At 39.2% G+C, this 26,458-nt stretch overlaps 1 protein-coding gene across 4 annotated transcripts in view; it reads left to right on the top strand.

Moving 5' to 3' along the window:
• The window catches only part of LOC132826233 (exocyst complex component 6-like), a 199,522-nt gene that overhangs the window by 101,767 nt on the left and 71,297 nt on the right, over positions 1 to 26,458 (top strand). For 2 of the 4 annotated variants that reach the window (XM_060841918.1, XM_060841919.1), the window contains exon 19: positions 20 to 49. The exons of the other annotated variants lie outside the window; for them this stretch is intronic. In XM_060841918.1, coding sequence (XP_060697901.1) covers positions 20 to 49 — 30 coding nt within the window. The remainder of the gene's footprint in view (positions 1 to 19; positions 50 to 26,458) is intronic. 4 annotated transcript variants of the gene reach the window in all.

The following is a 26,458-nucleotide window of genomic DNA, read 5'->3' as shown; positions in this document are numbered from 1 at the left end:
TTGCTGGGTTCCTTCTCAGAATAACGTCAGTCACCATGCAGCAATGTCGGTGAGTATCTGAAGAAAGCATGCACATCTGAAGGCTATGAACTGGCTACAGGCTTGTTGCTCAAGTTGAGTAACCCTTGATATAAATTTTTTAAGTCAACAACTAAACCCTTCCCTCCACTACTGGCTTTTGCTTGGTGTGTACAGAAAAAATGGCTGAGAAATAATAGGACAGGCAGGAATTATTTAACAGTAATATTACAATGGAATACCCTTCAAAATGCATCTTTGTTGAAGTGGACATTGCCCTGTATATAATTAGCCCTTCTACTCAAAACAGAAAAATCTAAAACTGGTTGTTTTAATTTTGGCTTATAACTAGCATATAGCAGTGTAGATTTGCTTGAAAGGATAAACTTCAGAGAGCATAAGCTTTCAAATTTTTATTAATGTGGCATTTTTTTTTGCTGTTCATTGAACTTGTTTTGTCCAGTCTTGTGTACTTCAGAGGGAAAACTATGAATTTAAGATGAAACTTGAAATTCACACATTTGAAAGCTTATCAAAAATTTTCTGTTTGTCTCAGTTTATTAAATTGTATTGTGTGCATACTAACACTTGTAGTCAAAAAGTATCAGTGCAATCTTGTCCGTCTTTAGTAGGAAATCATTGTTTTCTGTTGTAGCTACTTTTCTCAGGAACTCTGCTTCTGGTTAGAAGTTACAGCATTGAGATAGCATTTGCATTAAAGATCAATACTTTTGCTTTATGCAGACATCATTGGAAGCTAATTTAATATTTTCAGCGGCTCTTAATGTATTGGATGAGATATTAGTTATATTACTAAATTTTCATGTTAAAGTAATTAACCTAAAAAGTCAGTATTGCTTAAGACTAACCTTCTGTCCAATATATCTGAAGAAACCATATGGTAACATAATTTTTAGGTAGTTAATTTAATGCCTCTTAAAATATTGCTTTTAGTGTACAATTCAAACAATAGATGGCCCGTTTTGCATCATAGAAAAATTCTGAATGAAACCAATGATTAGTGTATTTGTGTGCATGAAAGATCTGTTTCTAACTTTTTCCTTTCCATACACTTCTTTCTAAACCTCTTGATGGTGCAATATGAGACACCCATGTGGCAACTTGCTGCATTTTGCAGATACTTAACACGATATTCAAAGCTTTGAATTTACTGCACAATTGTCCACTTTTATAGATCAAAGTCGAGATTTTGAATTTTATAAGCTTCACTCAAGTCTCCTTGAGTCATTTGACCTCCATTATAATGCATGGACTGTCTCTGTTTCACTTGCAACACTACCCACCTACATTTTCTATGCACTTTTTCCAAAATGAAGTTGAATAAAAGCATTGTTTTTAAGATTTGCTAAAATACAATTCAGATGGTCCAGTTGCCTGAACAAAAATGTTTGTTTGTGGGACAGTGACATTTGGAATCCTTATGCACAATGTGGCAATAGCAGTAAAAAAAAATTAAGGTTCATGATGAAGGATGAATTGGACATGAGACCTCTTAAGGGCTGTAAGAGGGAAAAATATTCTGAATTGTGAAGGGAAAAAAGTACATCCTTCAGCAAGGAGGAAGAGTTTCTGTGAAATGATAGAGATGAGTGTTGGTAGGAATCAAGGAAAGTGGGTCAAGAAGATAATTTGAAATGGGGCAAGAGAAGGAAATAGAGCAGCTTTGTTGTGCAACAGAGAATGTCAGCATGAAATGAAGGAATAAGGAAAACCATATTGAAAATACATTGCAAGTAGCATAGAACACCTATATATGAAGCAAGAATTCTTCTGCAAGCATTTGGGGAAAGCCCTGGCTGTCGTCTGCTGTACAAGATAAGTTCATGGCTTTATTGGACTTAGCAGCTGGCTTGTATCTGTGACAATTTTATTGATGCTCTTAAAGTATTTGCTTTAGCTATACACCTTTTAAAAAACAAAACATTTGACTAAACTGGTCTAAATGATAGCATTTGTCATTCACTTTTATTTCATGTAAAGTGACTTTGAAATCTTGCATCAGTCAGTGCATGTCATATTTTGTACACAGTAATGTAGGTACAAGAGGCTCACGTCTTAATGGAAAAATGCATGGTGTGATGTCTTGTCCTTTCTACGTCAGCCAAAATGTAATGACTGAGTGACTCGGGAGCACAGCACCAGCAAGGTTCAAATATTACAAATTTATCTAAACAGTAGATGATCTATTCGCCTTCTCCCTCTTCCCAGTCTCCTGATTAGTATGTTATATAATGACTTGCTAAGTTTTCAGTAAAAACAGAAAATGCTATGAGTACTCAACAGTATCTGTGGAGAGAGAGAGACAGACAGAGTAGAGTTAATGGACTGGACGTTTTGTGAAGGAGATGGGAAGCCTTGCCAACAGTGACATCTTGCATTAAAGGTGGAAAGCACTGCATGATGATTCCATTCCAGGGAAAAAGATGCAAGACTTTATTCTTGCAGACACCATGTTAGTCCCTTGTTTGGTATAGATCTCTCCTGCCTTCTGTTGTCAATGTTCCTAGGGTTACTTGCAAGAATTTAATAGATTAATGCATACATGTTGTGGTAATGTAACTGATTCCAGAGTTTGCTGTTTGTTATAGCGACAGATTGTTATAGAGATATACACAGAAACAGACCCTTCGGTCCACCTCAATCATGCCAACCAGATATCTTAAATTAATGTACCATTTGCCACCATTTGGCCTATATCCCTCTTAACCCTTCCTAGTCATGTACCCATTCAGATGCATTCTAAATGTTGTAATTGTACCAGCCTTCATCACCACCTCTTGCAGCTCATTCCATCTGTACCTCACCTTCTTTGGTACTTATCAAATGGTTGCCTCTATATTAAACCTATGACCTCTAGTTCAGGACTCCCTCACCCCAGGGAAAAGACCTTGGCTTATTTATCCTATCCATGCCCTCTGTGATTTTAAAAAACACTACAAGGTCACCCCTCAGCCTTCACTCCAGGGAAAAGATCCCCAGGTTATTCAGCCTCTTCCTGTAACTCAAACTCTCCAATCCTGGTAACATCCTTTTAAATCGTTTCTGATCCCTTTCAAGTTTCAGAACACCTTTGTTATAGCAGAGAGTCCAGATTGCATACAATCTTCTAAAAGTGGCTAAACTAGTGTCCTGTATAGCTACAATATGATTTCCTAACTCAAGCTCTAATCAATAAAAGCAAACATTCAAAATGTCTTCTTCATTACCCTATCTACCTGCACCTCCACTTGCGAGAAACTAATGAACCTGTACTCCAAGATCTTTTTTTCCAGGCAACACTCCCCGGGACCTAATCATAGAGTGTATAAGTCCTGCTCTGATTTGCCTTTCCAAAATACAACACACATTTATCTAAATTTGCCACATCTATCACTCCTTGGCCCATTTGATCAAGGTCCTGTTGTATTCTGAGGTAACCTTCACAATTTTGGTGATATCTGCAGATTTACTAACCATACCTGCTATAGTTACATCCAAATTGTTTAAGTGACAAAAAGCAATGGACCAAGCTCCAATCTTTGAGGCACACCACTGGATACAGGCCTCCAGTCTGAAAATATACCTTCTATCATCACCTTATGTCTCCTACCTTTGAGATAAATGTGTGGGAGTTTATGTAGAACAAAACTCTCAATTCTGCATTATCAGCTTTGGTATGAATTAGTATAATAAGTGCACACAGGTCACTGCTTGTGTTTTGACAGTGGCATTTAGTTCTCAGATGCTCGCTCTCCCTGACATAATGCATAACTAGTATAATTTAAACTCTCTTAGCAAAATAAAGCAGTGAAGAAAGGCAAAAATGCCAGAGTACTTAGCAAAACAAAAATAAAAACAAAGTTTCCCACTAAACTCACCATATAAAAGGACTACCCCTGAATGGCGACCCCCAGGTTCAAATCCCATTTGCTCACACAGGTGTCATAGCATCTCTGAACAGGTTAATTAGGAAAAACAGTTAAATTTTTCAAAAGTATTCTGGCAGAGGACATCATAAGGCTTTTCTTTTGAAAATCCAAACAGGCTTTCATATACCAAAACTCAGTTCTGTAGCCTTATTTATGCTTTGGAGAAAATTGGTCTTGTGTTCAGGCTGAATTATTAAATGACTTTGAGACCCTCAATATTTGCAGTCTTTTCATATTCATAACTAGAGGATCTTCATTTTGACACATTATTCCAAAGATATTAATATATCAAATTAATACTTCCACTGTTTTCTCACGCTAACTATTGTAATTCAGTTATGACTCCGATCTCCACAATCAGTTCAGCAAGGGTGCGTTTGTTGTTAGAGTTCACTGTCCTTCCTGTTTTTGTTCCCTGCCAACTCCCCACCTTCCTTCCTAGGCAAACAAAAATTAATTTGTTTTAAGTAGAATCTCTGATTTTATAAAGTTTGATCAGTTTCCTTGCTAGAATGGATAATTGGTGAAGTGTAAGCATAATGTCTGAAATCTCTAGACATTATAGACCGTTTTGAATTCAAGAATTAAATTGTTTCTCTCCCCTCTTTTGAGCAAGCGAATGAAAACAAACAATTCCTGCAGAGTGAAACAGGCTTCATTTGTGTTTATAAGGCTCGAATCTCTTTTGCCTGTCCTTAATTTGCATTTTAAGATCATTAAGATTTGCATATTGAGATGTTTGGATAGCTGGTTTGTGCCTTGTACAGATACAATCTCAAAGTACGAATGATTTGAACGTAATAGTGAAAAAGCATAAGTCTTGAACCTAGCTAAATCTGTAGATTTTTTTTTTATAAATTGTGGGATAGTGGGGCATGTAATTGTGCTGTTGAGTTGTTTTGTGTAGCTCGAATTGCAATTTACAAAACCTCTTGTATTAATCAGTTTGCTGAGGCATAGAATAAACTCTAGCTATTTGTATTCTATACTGTTTAAAGCTAAATATGTATGAAACATTTTAGCTTTCAATTGCAGACTGATGAAATTAAAGCTTTACTTCTTTTTTGAAGATGCTGCTCTTCTTGAGTAATGGATGTTAATGCAATATTTTTGTTCATTTTAAGTATCCAGGAATCATTTATACAAGAAGACACCATTTTTAAATGCATATTCTTAACTACATTTGGTTCCAAAGACTGTCTCTAAAGTCCAGATAGGCAGAAAATGGGCTTTGTTATAGATTTCCACCAAATGTTATCTCCTGTTTTAGATTGGCATATCTTGGCAGGGAAGATGGATGTATCTGTCACTGGCTGGTTAATTGTGTTGCTGATTTTTATTTTTTCCCTGACAGCAGGTCTTTGACTCTTAAGTGGCTCAATGCAAAGTGAATTAGCAGACTGTAGTCATGTTTCTCATTTGCTATGCCCTGACTAGTGAATGGAGCTCATAAATCATATTGACTGGCACTAAACAGAATGATGAAAGCTGCTTTTTGTACAGCTAGTGCAGATAGAAGTATCCAACATTGGTGACGTACCATCAAAAATGTATACATTTCCCCTTTTGAGAGTCTTAAAGTGGCAACTGTTTTTAAAGCTCTTCGAGCACCTGGGTCTGAGCCAACTCATCATGGATATTTTGAGTTAATTATTTTAGATTAACTGCTTTTTTTTGTTCAGTTGTGATTCAGCAGAAATTCTTAACTCTGTGGAAAGATACCCTGTCATTCGATCCATCTTTGACCTAATCATTTGATTAGTGAGTAGAACGAGCAACTGAAGTCTGTTTTTAACGTTTTAATTCCTTAAGGCAAGTAGACACCTTTTTTTAATGTGCCAATTTTACATTGATAAATAAGCATTATTCTAAAGATCTCCATTCTGTTCCTTCCCTTCATGTTATTATTTACACCTTTTTTAGTATGTTGTGTCAGGTGTGGGTCAGTCTCTTTGATTTCATAGGGCTTCTTTATTCTCAGGTCTTAACCTTGGCTTAATATTGATGAAGTTTAAAGATATGAAGTTTACCTTTAATGTGTTTTAATAGATGACAACAATTTAGGTTGACGGTTTAGTGCTTAAATGCTCCCTGTTTCAGGAAAATTTCCTGTCTCTCTTTTATTAGTTGGCATGTAATCATCCCTAGGCTAATCAAATTAATACAGCCATTCAAGTATCAATGACCTTTTGAGTTATTAATTTAGTAATAAAAATTTTCATATAGTAATATTAAATGTCAAAAAACCTACTTCTCCTATTGTCAAAAAGCATGGTGCTAGAAAAGCACAGCCGGTCAGGCAGCATCCAAGGAGCAGGAGAGTTGACGTTTCAAGTGATTGAAAAGGTCATGCTCAAAACTTCGACTCTGCTGCTCCACCGATGGTGCCTGACCGGCTGTGCTTTTCCAGCGCCACATTTTTTTGCCTCTGTCCAGCATCTGCAGTCCTCACTTTCTCCTACTTCTCCTACTATGGTAATTTTGATTGACTTTTTTGACCCATATATATTTTAACATCCTTTGTTTTTCTGACCAACAAAATAGGGCAAGTTCTGAAGATCACCTCTGTAACTTTCATTATAGACAAACCTGAGCATTCCACATTCTGTTATTATCCTGCAGTGCAGCAGTGCCTGTTCTGTATCAGATATTTTGCTTGGCTAAAGCAGAATCCCAGCTAGTAAGGTTTCCACACAATCGAATTAGGAAGCCTCCCAAATGGGAGAGGACACAAATAGTATATGTACAACACCTTTGGAGATGTGCTTTATCCTGATGTTTGTTTGGTTTTAATATTACTTTGCATGGTGTAGGCATGGTTAGACAATAATTTTAAGCACCAGTTTCTGTGGTCTCCTTAGTTGTATGTTTGCTAGGAGATGTGGGGGGAGTTAGAATGATTCTACTAAGCGATGGATTAAAAATTGCAAGGCCTTTCCTATTGTGAGTAGGTAGCAAAAAGCAACTTGGGTGAGGGGGAAAGGTTTTTTTTCTGCAACGTGATTTTGCATAGAGTAGTCATTTGCTGTATTTTGTACTCTTGACTTTTCAATATAAAATGTAGTTTATAAACCATTAGAGTAGTGCAGTGCACACAAAGTTTAGTTGGACGAAAATACTGAAACTGAAATTAAACATTCTAAAACAACAGACGTTACTGCATAACTAAAGCAAATTGATAAAGTATCCTTTAGATTTTTTTCAGTAAACACTCCATTGTATTTTATTCTGTGGAATTGCTTAGTTCCTAACTTGCATGTTGAGCTTTTATGCCCTTATCTGTTTAAAATCAGTGAAATAAGGTTTATCACCACAAAATATGTACTTCCTGTCACATGAGACTTGACAAACTAATACCCATCTCAAAATTTGTAACAGAATCTGGCATTCTGAAATAAGACATGCAGTGCTATGAACTTCAGACGTAGACTTTGCATTGTATTTTGAATTGATTTTCTCATCTGAATTAAGTAGGAGATCATGGACTATGCTTTTTAGTATTGACCCCTATTTTTGGAAGGGTATCCAGTAGTGAGAGGATTGATAGTCCCTTCCTTGTTGGCATACTGAATGCTGACTCCTTGTTAAGGCTCACATGAATATTTGTTTGAGGTAGTTGGTGCCATCTGTTAAATTTTACCCAGTAAAAAGCTGCTACCTTCATTTGGAGGAAAACTCAAGCAAAAGTGCTTGGAAAAATTGTCAAAAATAGCCAAGTGCTTTTGAGAGATAACAAAATATTGTATTTTTTAAATCAGATTGTAGCAGGAATGAGTTTAGTTAAACAGTTTATTGCACAATTTAATCTAGTTATTAATCTTGCTGTGATAATGTTGATTCTCTAATTATGATTTGATGTCAATGATTTTTAATATTGCTTTTGTATAAAAACAGGAAAGCAAATTGTCGCCAGCTGTAACATAAGGACGATATGAGGTAGACCCAGTGAAGTACTTAGGTGGAGAGAGAACCTGAACTGTAGTTTTGAGAGTTCGTGCAAGCCAGCTTTAGTTGCAGGCCTGCAGAAAGCAGTACCACAGGAAATACATTGATATTTAGTGAGCCAAAAACACTCGTGTGATATCGGAGAGCAAAATTTCCTCTGGATGTTGTCAAAGTGGAATTGCTTTTTATTCTGGAAGGAGAACTTTACAGTTACCTTTTGCAGATTTTGCTCATGGCTGCACACCTTCCGAATGCTGAATCTTCACAGGTCATCTTGCACTCTTCCAGTGCCCAAAATTTAAGACTCTATTTATGTGGATATAACATTGCTGGTGAGCAATGGTATCAAGCTACAAAGTGACTTGCTTTTAAAGACAAAATATGTTGCAGTGCTTCACTGGAGCATGATAAAGCAAAATGATGCCAGGCCACATAAGGAGTCATTGGGTCAGATGACCAGAAGCTTAGGCCTAGGATGAAAACAGAGATATTTATGGAAAGAATCGTTGTTATTCATTTTCAGAGCTTAAAATTGGTTAAGTTGGGAATTTGTTATTTTTTTTAACTGTCAGTTAATAAAGTGTATTAACACAGCTGTAATTGACCTCAATTTAGCTATTGATTTAAATAATCCCTAAGGTGCAGGCTATTCGGCTTTGTGTATTGTTTTGTTTTCCCCCCTTGTTCGCTTCATTTATCTGTGAGGCTTGTTTCCAAGCTCCATCTTAGCCCCAATCTTTCATAATTCTTACAGCTGCTTTGAACTTTGCCACATCATCTGTACTTGTGCATTCCCTGATTTGCTTCTCCAATCAGCCCAATCAGCTTTCCATCCTTTTAATCCAGCACAGACGCTACGCTCCCCTCACCCCCCCGCCCCCAACCCCTTTCTTTCGTAGTGTAGGTTGGTGATTCCTGCCTTTTCATTCATACCCATTTGTCATAACCAGGCAATGCCTTTTCTTCCCCATGCCCATACCAATACTCTCCCACATATGTCCCTATCCCTTTCTACATGCTTCTCCTAGGTGATAACATCTGCAGGCTTGGGAATCATTTTTCTCATGTACGGTGTATAACTGCATCAAAACCATTTATCTCTATTAAACATTCCAGTACCATTTGTGCAGCCTGCACATCTTTCCTACATTATGCCTGAGTCAAATTCTTTTCTTTTTGTTTAAGTTGCTTATCTTTGTGACCTTTGCTGTTTTCTCTGAAGTGTCTGAAGCGGAGGGCTGACCTTTGTAAATTTAGAGTCATGAGGGGCATGAGTAAGGTAAGACATGGTTTTATCCCTGAGGTGGGGGAGTCAAGAACAAGAAGTTGTAGGTTCAGAGTGAGAGAGCAAAGATATGTTGCAGTTGTATAAGACTCTGGTACAGCCTCATCTGGAAAATTGTGTGCAGTTTTGGTCGCCATACTATAGGAAGGATGTGGAGGCATTGGAACGAGTGCAGAGGAGGTTTACCAGGATGTTGCCTGGCATGGTAAGAAGATAGTATGAGGAAAGGCTGAGGCACTTGGGGCTGTTCTCATTGGAGAAAAGAAGGTTCAGTGGAGATTTGATAGAGGTGTACAAGATGATTAGGGGTTTAGATAGGGTTGACAGTGAGAACCTTTTTCCGCGTATGGAGTCAGCTGTTACTAGGGGACACAGCTTTAAATTAAGGGGGGGTAGGTATAGGACAGATGTTAGGGGTAGATTCTTTACTCAGCGGGTTGTGAGTTCATGGAATGCCCTGCCAGTAGCAGTGGTGGACTCCCTCTTTATGGTCATTTAAGCGGGCATTGGATAAGCATATGGAGGTTATTGGGCTAGTGTAGGTTAGGTAGGCTTCGGTCGACGCAACATCGAGGGCCGAAGGGCCTGTACTGTGCTGTATTTTTCTATGTTCTATATATAAGGAATCTAAGGGGCAACTTTATCACGCAGAGGTGGTGCTTGTATGGAATGAGTTACCAGAGGAAGTGGTGAGACGGTTACAATATTTAAAAGGCAACTGGATGGGTATATGAATAGGAAGGGTTTGGAGGGATATGGGCCAAGTGCTGGTAAATGAGACTAGATTAATTTAGGATATCTGGTTGGCATGGACCGAAGGGTGTTTCCATGTTGTACGTCTCTGACTATGACAATGCTGCAGTTGTTTTCTTTACCACTAATTTGAGATAATTTATAAATGCAAGTTATGGATCTGACTGTATAAACAGTGTCTTTAGTTGATTTTCAAGAGTTAGTTCTTAACATTTTAAAAAGAAGGATTAATCATCATCTTGGACCTCCAAAATACAAAGTTTGCTGTGAAATTCTTTGTAATAGAGTATGTTTCCAATTTACTTGTCTGGTGGCTTATATCCAGCTTGCAAATGATTGTTGTGTTGTTGGAAGCCCAGTGCGCATGATTTTGTTCAAATCATTGACCTTGTTTTGAGGAATACACCCAGGTTGTTGCTCCAATTGTAACAAACATCTTTGTTTTGCCTTTTGCGGGGAATTGATGGAATCAAATAAGTGATATGCAAGTTTACCTAGAAAAAGGGAGTTGTCTGCACTGAGGTAACTCAGCACAGATGTATTGTTAACATTAGCACAGGTTATACATACAGCTTTGTATATTGTCTGGATTTCTGACATTCTTCAGAATTGAATATGATGGAAAAATGAAATTAGTAAGAATGCATTGCTCAGCATACTTTTAGAGGAATCAAAAGCAATTCAATGCAAGTTGCATTGAAATACTTTTATTTGCAAATTGGCCAGTATATATGTTTTGTCAAAAAATTATTTCAATTATATTACATCATTTATACATAATTAAAATTTCTGGGTGTAGTGACTTTAAATTTTTTAAGTTAAATGTTAGTCATAAAGATGTATTCATTAAAGTAATTTAAAATGCTGCTACATTATATAAATTGAATGCAAGAACTTTGGTTGACAATCTATTAATCTGCTCATACCGTTATTACATTATATAGGTAAAATAAATAGGTCATGGAGCTGATTTGATGGAATAGTATGTTAGGCTGAAATGCCATACTTAATCCATTAAATTAAAATTACATCCCATTAAGTACCTCAAACCTCTTACTCTGTAATTGAATGAACTGTAGGCATTGATTTTTAAGTTTCCTTTTTCATTCATATCGTGATTGCTTGGGGAGGAGAACTGCTTATCTTACAATGTGATTAAGTTTGGGTTTGGAAACTCTTGAGCATGCTGGTTTTGCATTGTCATACTTTTTTTTTTGTTCATTGATTTTATTCAAACTGTTTTTTAAGATGTCTTCAATTTTAAAAGAAGTGATATCCTCTAGGTAGTTTAAATATGCAACATTTCAAATAAAAATAAAGTCATGCTTTAGAACTTGCATGACACCTTTTCCAATAAGGTAGTATGGTGAAGGCAATAATTTTTCTGTGCGTGAAATAAATTTAGCATAAGGGTATTAAGTTTTAAGTGGTAGTTTTGAGTAAGAAAGCTCGGGGAGGGGGCGGAGAAAGATGTTTCAATGCATGCTGGAATTGTGTTGCAGTAAGACCAGGGTTGATGCTTTCTTGATCTGAGTTTTTTTTTAAAGCTTATAGATCATTGTACTTTATAAATCATTTCCATTCAATACATTTTTATAGATGTTAAGTTTCATGACACATTTCAGCCATATACCTCCTGGGGGAGTCCCCTCAAATATTGTTATTTGATATAGCAAGAATAATTCAATTCATCTGGATTTCAAAAAATACTGGAAGTACAAAGTTTTTATAATCTGCATATATGGAATAAAAGGCACTGATACATTTTAGTGATATGCTTTAAGGTAGTAATATACTTATTGTATTAATTATCAATGATTATATGAAAGCCTTGAACTCTAGGTACAATTTGTTTAGGAATGATGCATATGATGTTCCTTGTAGCTTTACTGGCAGGAGATCTGCGGTCATGGTTTGCCACCCTGATTGTGATCTTGCGCATCTGTTACCACACTGCAACATTTTGTAGTTTCTGCGACACTTAAATCAGCACTTCCAATGATTTATTGTTTCTTCCTACTCCTCTCCACTTTCCCCTTTACAAGAGATCTCTGTAGATTTTCAAATAGCCAAGATATGACATTTTCTTTATTGGAATCCACTCTTTAAATTTCGCAAACTAAAAAGAACTCTGAAGTACCTTAACTTTATCTGTCAATACAATTTTTAGCTTGTCCACTCATCTACAATTTAAAGGTCTTCATTTTATTCAACTGAAAGTTTTTTTTGTCCAGGGTTTCTGATGCACACAAGATGGATAAAAGTAGTATCTTGTAACCTTTTTTCCTCCTCCATCAATTTGAGCTTGTTCATAAAATTACTTCCGCCTCTGACCCATCTGATCAAGATCCTGTTGTAATCTATGAGCTGAGAAGTTACAGATGGAGTTTAATTCAGATAAATGAGAGGTGCTGCATTTTGGGAAAGTAAATCTTAGCAGAACTTATACACTTAATGGTAAGGTCCAAGGGAGTGTTGCTGAACAAAGAGACCTTGGAGTGCAGGTTCATAGCTCCTTGAAAGTGGGATCGTAGGTAGATAGGATAGTGAAGAAGGCGTTTGGTATGCTTTCCTTTATTGGTCAGAGGACTGAGTACAGGAGTTGGGAGGTCATGTTGCAGCTGTACTGGACATTGGTTAGGCCGTTGTTGGAATATTGCATGCAATTCTGGTCTCCTTCCTATCGGAAAGGTGTTGTGAAACTTGAAAGGGTTCAGAAAAGATTTACAAGGATGTTGCCAGGGTTGGAGGATTTGAGCTATAGGGCGAGGCTGAACAGGCTGGGGCTGTTTTCCCTGGAGCGTCGGAGGCTGAAGGGTGACCTTTTAGAGGTTTACAAAATTGAGGGGCATGGATAGGATAAATAGGTAAAGTCTTTTCCCTGGGGTCAGGGAGTCCAGAACTAGAGGGCATAGGTTTAGGGTGAGAGAGGAAAGATATAAAAGAGACCTAAGAGGCAACTTTTTCACGCAGAGGGTGGTACATGTATGGAATGAGCTGCCAGAGGAAATGGTGGAGGCTGGTAGAATAGCAACATTTAAAAGGTATTTGGATGCGTATATGAATAGGAAGGGCTTGGAGGGATATGGGCCGGTTGCTGGCAGGTGGGACTAGATTGGGTTGAGATATCTGGCCGGCATGGATGGGTTGGACCGAAGGGTCTGTTCCGATGCTGTACATCTCTAACTCTAAAATGTGGACTTACCTGCTTTTTTTTTTGAAAAATCAATATTGACTACTTTTTTAAAATTCAATTTCACTGTAGTTTATTTGCTGACAATGTCTTTGGCTGACATAGTGAATCTGTCCAGCAGCCTTGAATGAGGTTAGTGGTTGTCCTGGGCTACTTAAAGCTGAACAAAATGTTGATCTGATTTTCAACAGTTACCCCTGAATCCCTTCCAACCTCTTCACCTTATTTGAACAACTGAATACTGATGAAACCTCTTAAAATTTATTCTTTTCAGAATTGACAAAAAAAGTCAATGCTAACACTTGTTACCAGCTGGGGGACATGGTGGGGTAGTTGACATGTCATGAGAACAGCAAAATATGACAACGTTCATTTGTATCTCATTATGGCAGATGGTAAAATTTGATTTTTGTAGAAGTTGGATGGATGGCTGGTCTAATAATAACCATTTAACCATTGTCGATTTGTTGTAAAGCTCATCTGGTTCATTAATGTCCTTTTTCTTATGAGTTAGAAATCTGCGGTCCTTACTGGCCGTACTAACTCTCAGACTCATAGCAATGTGGCTGAGTTTTAACTGCTCATGGGCAATTAGGTATGGCTAATGAATGCTGCCCTGGCCACATTCCATAAAAAAAATTATTTTTTAAAAACTCTGCCTCTGCAGTTGCGAGGTTACTTTTTGTGCTGGCATTATGTTTGAAGGCCAGTTTCTAAGATCATCCAAATAGAAAAGTCAGTCATTCAAACTGCCACACAGTTTTAGAAATTCTTATTATTTAGAAGTTAAGGATTTACTTTTGCAAATAAATGAATTTTGGAACCCTGGGTGCTTATGAATATCATCCAATAAGAAATCATTGTCCAAAACCTGTTAAGATGTTTTAACAATTAATACTTTGCCACTGGAAGTCCAGAGATAGCAGAGTGGTGATAGTGGAGTTGTGTGTCAATGTGAGAGGTAAAGCTATGTATTCACTCAGCATATGAGATTAGATTAGATTAGATTCCCAGCAGTGTGGAAACAGGCCCTTTGGCCAACAAGTCCACGCTGACCCTCCAAAGAGTAACCCACCTAGATCCTTTCCCGAACCCTAAATTTACCCCAACTAATGCTCCTAACACTATGGGCAATTTAGCATGGCCAATTCACCTGACCAACACAACTTTGGATTGTGGAAGGAAGCCGGAGCACCCAGAGGAATTCCATGCAGACACGGGAAGAATGTGCAAACTCCACACAGTCACCAGAGGCTGGAATTAAACCCAAGTCCCTGGTGCTGTGAGGCAGCAGTGCTAACCATTGAGCCACTGTGCTGCCCCATAGGTGAAGGCTGTCATTTTCATGCTAAGGAACATCACCTAGAAGAGGGCAAAGAATGGGTACTAGGATGGAACCTTGGACTGTAAACATAGAATAAGAACAGAAACCATTGCAGGAAGTGTTCTGACTATATAGGAACCAGCAGCATGGGATTTGACACTTAAATGAGCAGGAAGCAGTGAAGGAAAATGGAGTATCTGTCTTTATTTAGTGCTGTGGCATAGTTGATAAAGCTGAGGGATTTTGTGTCTTGACAGTCATAAAGAACATTGGTAAAATTTGATCAGGAAGTTATGACACAGCAGGCTGCCTGAAAAGTGCATGGAAGCAGATTCAGTAGTAAATATTATAAGGAATTTGGGTAGATATTTGAAGGGGATGAAAATACAGTTGTTCAAGCAGGAGAGTGTCTTTCAATTCTGATTTTTGTATGGAAAAGTACTGGCTTGTAAATGTTTTGTTGTGTAAATTGTTCCCCTAAGCTGAAAGTAAGTTAGGATCAAGGATAGCTAATCAATATTTTTTATCCAAATACAAGGCTACCATCTGGTATGGTGAAGAGAGCAGAGAAAACTGTTTAATTTTTCAATGAATGTAACAAAAGTCAGTGAAATCTTGTATTTGACCAAACCGCTAAACTGTCATCCTGTGAATTCAAATGTTGATCACCATGAAGACTTCCAGTTGTTAGCTAAAAGAATGATCAGATGGTTTTTTCACATTAAAGTGTTTGCTCTAACAAATTACTTTGAAACCTCTTTAATAAGCATTTTTTTTGCAAGAATCCATGTTGGAGGACAATATCCATCACACCATATCACGTCTTATCAGCTGTCTCCATTTAATTCATTCCTCGCAACAGCCATTTTGAAGTTGCACCAAGCTTCCAAAGAGTTCCCATAACCTCCCATTACTGAGTAGTACCAATGCCTGACCAGATCAATGTGCTTTCTTAATTTTTGGGAGAGTTTCTTAAATCCAATGCCAGCAATAAGGCTTTCCCTTCCCCAGGATGAATCACCCAAACTTATAGTTGGGCTGCAGAATGTTTCTCTCAAACTGTAGTCTATTTCCCTCCCAAATCTGGCTGCCACAGTTTGAAAAGTCAAGCAAGTCTTTGTCAGTTGACCAGACGGAATCCCTGCTCTGTGATAATTGATTTGTAGGGAAGATGTAATGTGATGTCAAAAATGGCCTTTTCTGCCCATGTCAGTGTATTAACTTTATATCTAGTAGCACTATCCTTGATTGCTATTTCCTTTCGCTGTAGAAATAAAGGGACAATTCCAAGCACAACTGTTGACAACTTGAGTGCCTTGGATACCTTCTTGAGACTGACTTTTGACCCTATTTGTAGCAAACCCAGAGGCTACTACCATTGTTTCCAAGGAGAAATACTCTGCTTTACTGAGAAGGAAATGCAATCTCGATGACCCTTTTGATCTCCACATACAGCCAGATTTCCTTACAGAATTCAGAAAATTTCACCTGACCCCTTTCATATACCCTAAATTTAAAACTGAACTCCTAAAGTATACTAATTTTTTAAACCTCAATTTTAACAAGTGAAATTAATTGAACAACTCTTCCAAATAGCCAGTGCAGACAGACGAGGCTGAATAGCTTCCCATGTTACATTACATTGTAAATCTGAAATGTTGTAAGTGCATAGTGGATTAATCAACACTTCTATACTAAATGCTTCCCAATATTTTTTTAAAAATGAAGGTATATTCTGACAAACTGCTCAAATAAATGTAAGTTTTTTTTGTGTTATTTCATGCCATCACAAAAATGTTTGTGACATTAACATGGATGTAACAAGATCACATTATTTGCAGTAGTACCCAATTTTAGATGTTCTATTGACAACTCAGGATTCTATTGTAAGGAAGTTTCATTTACAGGTTAGTAATGCTGATCTGTCAAATTGTTTTTTGACAGATGGAAAAGCACACTTTTTACAAAAAAAGAGTTAATATTAAGTTCAGTTGCTATGAAATATATATTCATGTGTTGTAACGGTTAGACTCGTGAATGGCTATTTAATACCTTAAAAACAAAACTCTTGATCATTACTTGAAATTTGGCTGCAGGATAATTAATAGGAATCACAATGGTTCTATTTGATCGTAAATGTATTTGAAGACAGAAAATGCAGTTTTATCTGGTTCGAGTTAGATAATTGAAAAGGTAAATATCATAGTCATAGAGACATACAGCATGGAAACAGACGCTTCGGTCCAACCCATCCATGCCGACCAGATATCCCAACCCAATCTAGTCCCACCTGCCAGCACCTGGCCCATATCTCTCCAAACCCTTCCTACTCATATACCCATCCAAATGCCTTTTAAATGTTGCAATTGTACCACCACTTCCTCTGGCAGCTCATTCCATACACCTAACACCCTCTGTGTGAAAAGCTTGCCCCTTAGGTCTCTTATATCTTTCTCCTCTCACCCTAAATCTATGTCCTCTAGTTCTGGACTCCCCCACCCCAGGGAAAAAAATTTGTCTCTTTCTCCTATCCATTCTCCTCATAATTTTGTAAACCTCTAAGATCACCCCTCAGCCTCCGACACTCCAAGGAAAACAGCCCCAGCCTATTCAGCCTCTCCCTATAGCTCAAATCCTCCAACCTTGGCAACATCCTTGAAAGGGTTCAGAAAAGATTTACAAGCTTCACAACATCTTTCCAACAGGAAGGAGACCAGAATTGTACGCAATATTCCAACAGTGACCTAACCAGCACGACATGACCTCCCGACTCCTGTACTCAATACTCTGACCAATAAAGGAAAGTATACCAAACACCACCTTCACTATCCTATCTACCTGTGACTCCACTTTCAAGGAGTTATGAACCTACACTCCAAGGTCTCTTTGTTCAGCAACACTCTCTCGGACCTTACCATTAAGTGTATAAGTTCTGCTAAGATTTGCTTTCCCAAAATGCAGCATCTCTCATTTATCTGAATTAAACTCCATCTGCCATTGGCCCATCTGCTCAAGATCCTGTTGTAATCTGAAGTAACCTTCTTCGCTGTCCACCTCCAATTTTGGTGTCATCTGCAAACTTACTAACTGTACCTCTTATGCGCGCATCCAAATCATTTATGTAAATGACAAAAAGTAGAGGACTCAGCACCGATCCTTGTGGCACTCTACTGATCACAGGCCTCCAGAATGAAAAACAACCCTCCACCACCACCCTGTCTTCTACCTTTTGAGCCAGTTCTCCAAATGGCTAGTTCTGCCTGTATTCCTTGAGACCTAACCTTGTTAACCAGTCTCCCATGGAGAACCTTGTCAAACGCCTTATGAAGTCCATATAGATTCCATCTACCGATCTGCCCTCATCAATCTTCTTTGTTACTTCAAAAAACTCAATCAAGTTTGTGAGACATGATTTCCCACGCACAAAGCCATGTTGACTTTCCCTAATTGGTCCTTGCCTTTCCTGTCCCTCAGGACTCCCTCCACAGCTTGCCCACCACCGATGTCAGGCTCACTGGTCTATAGTTCCCTGGCTTGTCTTTACTACCCTTAGCAAGTTTTGAGAAGATGTGTAGCTCAGGTTGAGGTTTTGGATATAGATTTGCTCGCTGAGCTGAAAAGTTCACTTCCAGACGTTTCTTTACCTTACCTTACCTTCAAGATCATCAATAATACCCGTACTGGCATAAAATTCACTAAAGAGGAGGAAAACAACAACAAACTGCCATTCCTAGATCTCACCATAGAACAAAAGCCAATGGGAAACTTCAAACCAGCGTCTACAGAAAAACAACACATACGGACCAGATTTTGAACTACAGAAGCAATCATCCCAACACCCACAAATGAAGCTGCATCAGAACATTACTTCATCAAGGCAACACACACTGCAACACAGAGGAACTATGCAGAGCAGAGGAAAATCACCTATACCGTGTATCCCAAAAGAATGGGTACCTAATGAACACAGTCCGCCGATTTCTTGGCAACAAACCCAAACAAGCAGACACAACACGTCCAGAAATCTTAGCCACTCTCGCCTACATCAATGACGTCTCTGAAATGACTGCCAGACTACTCCGACCTCTTGCATCATAGTAGCCCGCAAACCCACCAATACACTAAACAGCAGCTAATGAACTTGAAAGACCGTATACAGCAAAACTAACGTCCTTTACAAAATACCATGCAAGGACTAACAAACACTACATTGGACAACAGGCAGAAAACTAGCCACCAGGATCCATGAACACTCACTAGCCACAAAAAGACATGACCCTCTCTCTCTAGTATCCTCATGATGAGGAAGGACACCACTTCGTCTGGGACAATACATCAATCCCAGGACAAGCCAAACAAAGACATGCATGAGAATTCCTAGAAGCATGGCATTCCAACCGGAATTCTACCAACATACACATCAAGTTAGACCCCATCTACCACCCCCTGAGGAAAGGAACAGGAAGTGACTGCACCGCAGGAAATAACATCACCAACCCAAAGAAACCCAAACATAGAAAGCAGGAATTTTCAGCATTGTTTTGCATGAGGTCCACTGAAGATGTTACCTAGTAAGGTAACAAAACATCTGGAAATGAACCTTCCAGCTCTGAGCAAACCTACATCTTTACTACTCTTCTTAAACCGTGGCACCACGTTTGCCAAACTCCAGTCTTCCGGCACCTCACCTGTGACTATCGATGAGACAAATATCTCAGCAAGAGACCCAGCAACCACTTCTGTAGCTTCCCACAGAGTTCTAAGGTACATCTGATCAGGTCCTAGGGATTTATCCACTTTTGTGTTTCAAGACATCCAGCACTTCCTCCTCTGTAATATGACATTTTGCAAGATGTCACCATCTAATTCCCTACATTCTATATCTTCCATATCCTTTTCCACAGTAAATACTGATGCAAAATACTCATTTAGTATCTCTCCCTTTTTCTGCAGCTCCACACAAAGGCCACCTTGCTGATCTTTGAGGGGCCTTATTCTCTCCCTAGATATCCTTTTGTCCTTAATATATTTGTAAAAACCCTTTGGATTCTCCTTAATTCTATTTGCCAAAGCTATCTCATGGCCCCTTTTGCCCTCCTGATTTCTCTCTTAAGTGTACTCCTCCTGCCTTTATACTCTTATAAGGATTCACTCGGATCTATCCTTTCTATACCTTACATATGCTTCCTTTTTCTTAACCAAACCCTCAATTTCTTTAGTCATCCAGCATTCCTAAGACCTACCAGCCATTCTTTTCACCCTAATAGAAATATACTTTCTCTGGATTCTCGTTATCTCATTTCTGAAGGCTTCCCATTTTCCAGCTGCTCCTTTACCTGCGACCATCTGCCCCCAATCAGCTTTTGAAAGTTCTTGCCTAATGCTGTCACAATTGGCCTTTCTCCAATTTAAAACTTCAACTTTAGATCTGGCCTATCCTTTTCCATCACTATTTTAACACTAACAGAATTATGGTCGCTGGCCCAAATTGCTCCCCCACTGACACCTCAGTCACCTGCCCTGCCTTATTTCCCAAGAGTAGGTCAAGGTTTGCACCTTCTCTAGTAGGTACATCCGCATACTGAGTCAGAAAATTGTCTTGTACACACTTACCAAATTCCTTTCCATCTAAACCCTTAACACTATGACAGTCCCAGTTGATGTTTGGAAAGTTAAAATCCCCTACCATGACCACCCTATTATTCTTACAGATAGCTGAGATCTCCTTACAAGTTTGTTTCTCAATTTCCCTCTGACTATAGAGGGGGGGGGGGGGGTCTACAATACAATCCCAATAAGGTGATCATCCCTTTCTTATTTTTCAGTTCCACCCAAATAACTTCCCTGGATGTATTTCTGAGAATATCCTCCCTCAGCACAGCTGTAATGCTATCCCTTATCAAAAATGCTTTTCCCCCTCCTCTCTTGCCTCCCTTTCTATCCTTCCTGTAGCATTTGTATCCTGGAACATTAAGCTGCCAGTCCAGCCCATCCTTGAGCCATGTTTGTTTTTTTTTCAAAATTAATATAGAACATAAAGAATTACTCATTTGGTTCTGAGGCATACTTGCCTTTCTTTCAATAAAATTTAAATGCAAAATCTATTGAAAATAGACAAATCATTTTCAGATACAATCAGAGTTCCTACTGTGCAGAAAGACTATTGAACCCATCAAACTGTGCTGACCCTCCAAAGAGCATCCCACCCAGCTTTGGTAGCTTTGCCCATATATCTTGAATGCATTTTTAAAAATCTCTCTGGCATCATTACTCTGAAATAGTTAAGGCACCTTTTGAAGTGAGAAACCAATGTGAAAAGATTAGGACCGCTAGCACTATATGCTAGGCATGGACAGATTTTGTTTTCACAAGCACTTTAAGAACTGGTATGCTCGACGAATGGGCAAAAATGATAAAACTCCAATACTGCAAAGTTTGTTGTATTATTCTGTACAATTGTTATAGTTTTTCATTTATTTACCTCAGTGTAAGCATACTTGTAGTTCAGTGGAATGATCACATGAAATGTGAACATTTGATGCAATTTTGAGTCAATTTCTCCTCAAATACTGCAAATCTACTATGTTGTCTGAGTAGTCATTTGAATGTGAGAGTGAGAAGGCTCTCTGCCAGTAAGTTTTTAACTTAAGGCAATGTTGCATTATTATTTAAGTGATTTATGCTGTAAATAAAATGATACATGATATGTGTATTCCCTGGTTTACATTTCTATTAGCTACTGTGTTTTTGGACCTCTTGAGTATCCAGAATATTTGATCAACAGCACATTCCTGGTCCCATAGGTGCTGGTTCATAAAATGCTTGCTATGATTATCTAATCTCATTATTTTTCACTAAAATAAGAGGGCACAGGAGAATGCAGCCACCGGAGCATGTAAGTTTTCTTGTATTCATCCTAGAACTATGGATATTTTATACCAATTTAGAACAAAGGAAATTTACAGCCCAGGAAATCGGCCCTACAAGCCTGAGCCGATCCAAATGTACTGTCTCAACCTGTTGGTCAATTCCTAAGCATCTGTATCCCTCTACTCCCCACCTACTCATGCATTTATCCAGACACCTCTTAAATGAATCTACCGTGCCTGCTGGCAACATGTTCCAAATACCCACCACCCTCTGTGAAGTACTTGCTGCGTGTATCCCCCTTAAACTTTCCACCTCTCACCTTGAAAGTGTGACCTCTCTCGATTGAATCCTTCACCCTGGGAAAAAGCTTGTCTCTAACCACCCTGCCTATACCCTTCATGATTTTATAAACCTCAATCTCCTTTTTTCTAATGAAAATAAACTTAACCTACTCAACCTTTTTTCATAGCTAGCACCTTCCATACCAGGCAACATCCTTGTAAACCTTCTCTGCACCCTCTCCAAAGCGTCCATGTCCTTTTGATAACGTGGCGACCAGAACTGTACACAGTACTCTAAATGCGGCTGAACCAATGTCTTGTACAATGTTAACATGACTTGCCAGCTCTTATGCTCTATACCCTGTCCAATGAAGGCAAGCATACTATATGCCTTCCTGACCACTCTATCCGCCTGTGCAGCAACCTTCAGGGTACAATGGACCTGCACGCCCAGATCTCTCTGCCCATCAATTTTTCCCAAGGCTCTTCCGTTCATTGTATAATTTTCTCTAGAATTAATCTTGCCTAAATGCATCACCTCACATTTGTCTGGATTGAAATCCATCTGCCACTTTTCTGCCCAACTCTCCAGTCCATTTATATACTTCTGTATCGTCTGACAGTCCCTTATGCTTTCTGCTACTCCACCAATCTTCGTGTCATCTGCAAACTTGCTGATCATACCAACAGTGCCCTCTTCCAGATCACTGTTGTATATTACAAACAACAGTAGCTCCAGCACTGACCCCTGTGGAACACCACTGGTCATCTTCTCCATTTCGAGAAACTCCCTTCAACTACTGCTCTGTCTCCTGTTGCTCAACCAGTTCTTTATCCACTTAGCTAGAACACCCTGCACACCATATGACTTCACTTTCTCCATTAGTCTACCATGGGGAACCTTATCAAACCCCTTGGTCAAGTCCATGTATAGGACATCAACAGCCCTTCCTCCTTCTATCAACTTGGTCACTTCCTCAAAGAACTCTGTTGGTAAGGCACGATCTCCCCAGCACAAAACCATGTTGCCTATCACTGATAAGTCCATTCTTTTCTAAATATAAATAGATCCTATCCCTCAGTACTTTCTCCAGTAACTTGCCCGCCACCGACATCCGGCTCACTGGTCTGTAGTTACCCAGAATCCCCCTACTACCCTTGTACAGTGGGACAACATGAGCAACCTTCCAGTCCTCCGGCACCTCATCTGTATTTAAGGATGTGACAAAGATATCTGTCAGGGCCACAGCTATTTCCCCTCTCGCTTCCCTCGGTAACCTGGGATAGATCCCATCCGGTCCTGGGGATTTGTCCACCTTAACCTCTAGCCTACCCAACGCATCTTCCCTACTTATGTCAGTGATCCAGATGAATCAAACTTCTATCTATAACCTCAGCATTCTTCATGTTCCTCTCCTCAGTGAACACATGCAAAGTAATCATTCAGAATCTCACCCATTCTCTCAGGTTTGACACAGCCTTCCTTCATTATCCTTTAGTGGACCAATCCTTTGTCTAGTTACCAGTTTGCTGCTTATTTAAGAATAAAATGCTTTGGGATACTCCTTAATTCTGTTCACTCACAATAGAATCCCCTATGACTATGGCCCTACGAGTCTTTTTCTCGCCCTTCTGAACAGCAATGCCATGATCCTGGCAACTGCTGCCCTCCCCTGCTGAGCCATCTCCCCCAACAGTTTCCAAAAACGGTATACCTGTTTTGGAGGGAGATGACTGCAGGAGACACCTGCACTACCTTGCTACTCTTTTTCTGTCTTTTGGTCACCCACTCACTGTCTCCCTCAGTAACTCTAACCTGCGGTGTGACCAGTTCACTAAACGTGCTATCCACGACCACTTCAACATCGCGGATGCTCCACCGTGAGTCCATCCGCAGCTCCAGAGCAGTCATGCGGTCGAATAAGAGCTGTAGCTGGGCACACTTCTTGCAAGTGAAAGAGTCAGGAATGTCAGACACATTCCTAAGCTCCCACATCAAGCGAGGCACCTGCCACGGGTCGGAGGTCCCCTGCCATTGTAAGCTTAGCTTTATATGAACGAACTAAACCCAAACAATGCACTTTTATGAAAAAGATAAAGGAAAAAGTAAAAGCCTTACCTTAGAATCTTTTTCTTCCGGTTAGAGGAAAGGGGTAGGAGGGAGATATTACACGTGTAGTATCTCTGGATTTGCCATTGCCCAAATATAAATTGAGCCTTCCCGGAAGCCCTCTCGTCACTCCACCTTCTCTCCTCACTGCTCTGTGGAAATTTAAAATTGTTCCACGTCGTAGGAAGGATAAGTTTTTTTTTAGTTTCAAAGACCGTTTCACAAGAGAAGGAAGGTAAGGAAACAAACTTAAAAATGGAATTGATTTGTATGTACTCAATGCTCCAGGAGTTATACCCTTATGATAATGTCCTCGTGGAATCCCATCATTTCAGACTCTCTACAGTTGAAATCCAATCATATATATTGGACAAACATCGTAACCAGAAGAGTTTGACAACTAGCCAATGAGATCAATGACTAGATACTTCAATTTCCCTTCTGGTGCTCTTGATAAAAGAGAAGTTATAGAGTCATAGAGATGTACAGCATGGAAACAGACCCTTCGGTCCAACATGTCCTTGCCAACCAGATATCCCAACCCAATCTAGTCTCACCTGCCAGCACCCAGCCCATATCCCTCCAAACCCTTTCTATTGACATACCCATCTATGAGACAGACATAAAGGTAGATAGACAAAACAATGTTTCAGCAAAAAGTAGAAGAGTAAGAAATTTACAAAAAGACAGGATATTTGAGCAATAGCACAGATAATCAATCACAGTTTTAAATAAAAAAGAGTATTCTACTGATTTTGTTTTCTTCTACACCTGCATTTACAGCAATCAGTCATTGAGATATTCAGCATGGAAGCAGACCCTTCGGTCCAAACCGTCCATGCCAATCAGATATCACAACCCAATCTAATCTCACCTGCCAGCACCCGGCCCACATCCCTCCAAACCCTTCCTATTCAAATGCCCATCCAAATGCCATTCTACCAGCCTCCACCACATCCTCTGGCAGCTCATTCCGTACACGTACCACCCTCTGCGTGAAAAAGTTGCCCCTTAGGTCTGTTTTATATCTTTCCCCACTCACCCTAAACTTATGCCCTCTAGTTCTGGACTCCCCCACCCCAGGGAAAAGACTGCCTATTTATCCTATCCATGCCCCTCAATTTTGTAAACCTCTACAAAGGTCACCTTTCAGCCTCTGATGCTCCAGGGAAAACATCCCCAGCCTGTTCAGCCTCTCCCTGTAGCTCAGATCCTCCAACCCTGACAACATCCTTAAATCTTTTCTGAACCCTTTCAAGTTTCACAACATCTTTGCAATAGGAAGGAGACCAGAATTGCACGCAATATTCCAACAGTGGCCTAACCCATGTCCAGTACAGCTGCAACATGACCTCCCAACTCCTGTACTCAATACTCTGACCAATAAAGGAAAGCATACCAAACACTGCCTTCACTATCCTTTCTGTCTGTGACTCCACTTTCAAGGAGCTATGAACCTTCACTCCAAGGTCTCTTTGTTCAGCAAACGTCCTAGGTCCTTACCATACAAGTCCTGCTAAGATTTCCCAAAATGCAGCACCTCGCATTTATCTGAATTAAACTCCATCTGCCACTTCTCAGCCCACTGGCCCATCTGGTCCAGATCCTGTTGTAATCTGAAGTAATCCTCTTTGCTGTCCACTGCACCTCCAATTTTGGTGTCATCTGCAAACTTACTAACTGTTCCTCTTATTCTCGCAGCCAAATCGTTTATGTAAATTTTAGGACATGAGAAAAAAATCTCTACTTTTTTTTTCCCCTTAGTAGTAATTTGTCATTACAAAAGTGTGTTCATACTGTGGCTTTAACATTCAAATCTTTGCCTTCTGGCACACACTGCTAGCTGTGCCTTTTTATGAAGCTAAATCAAGGAAACTTGTAAATGGTCAGAAAGTAAGTCTTGAGATGTAAAATCACCATCAAAAGTTTTTTGTGCATTAATTTTATAGGAGAAATTCCATCGTATTGGTTTTTTTATTACTAAAGATTAACGAGGATATGAAGTTTTCACCGCTTCCATGAAGCGTGGAAGCAGGTCGAAGAGCATCCCACCTAGACCCACCCCTACCCTATCCCTGTAACCCCATGTTTTACATGACTACCCCACCTAGCTCACTGACATCCCTGGATGCTATGGGCAATTTAACCTGCACATCTTTGGACTGTGGAAGGAAACCGGAGGACCCACAGAACACCCACTCGGGGAGAATGTGCAAATTCCACACCGACCAAGGGTGGAATCAAACATAGGTCCCTGGTGCTTAGAGGCAGCTGTGTTTTCACTTGATTAGGCTTCTGTTGTAATTTTGCTTTGTTTGGTTTTCCAATTGGAAAATTTAACTTTGTTAAAAAGATTTACAATCAAGAGGTTGTTGCTTGTGTGTTTGTTTTTAAAGTTTTCAGTAAATAGGAACAGATTATTTGTAAAATCAAGTTGTACAGTTGATGCTGAAGAACATGCTAAGTTAAAGAATATAGAAAAAACTAATAAATTTTTAGTTTGGTTGGAAAAGGGGTGCCAGCTTTGCGCACTCAGTGGAGTTGTCCTGTGTTTTAGTGTCCAACAATGTGGGGGCGGGGGCCGGGAAGTTCACAAATTGGGGGTAGAGACTTCAGTTATGTATTTTATCAGTTAGACTTTGATAATTTTCTGTGTACTTTAAAGTAATAATCATGATGCTGAGGAGAAAAAAAAATCAAGAGCAACTTGTAAGTAGCCAAACAATTTCCTGTAACGAAATTAAATTTAC

Source organism: Hemiscyllium ocellatum, chromosome 22 (assembly GCF_020745735.1).
Source record: "Hemiscyllium ocellatum isolate sHemOce1 chromosome 22, sHemOce1.pat.X.cur, whole genome shotgun sequence".
Lineage (NCBI taxonomy): Eukaryota > Metazoa > Chordata > Chondrichthyes > Orectolobiformes > Hemiscylliidae > Hemiscyllium > Hemiscyllium ocellatum.
The sequence above is the reverse complement of the archived record's forward strand: the minus strand, read 5'-3'. Positions and strand labels throughout refer to the sequence as shown.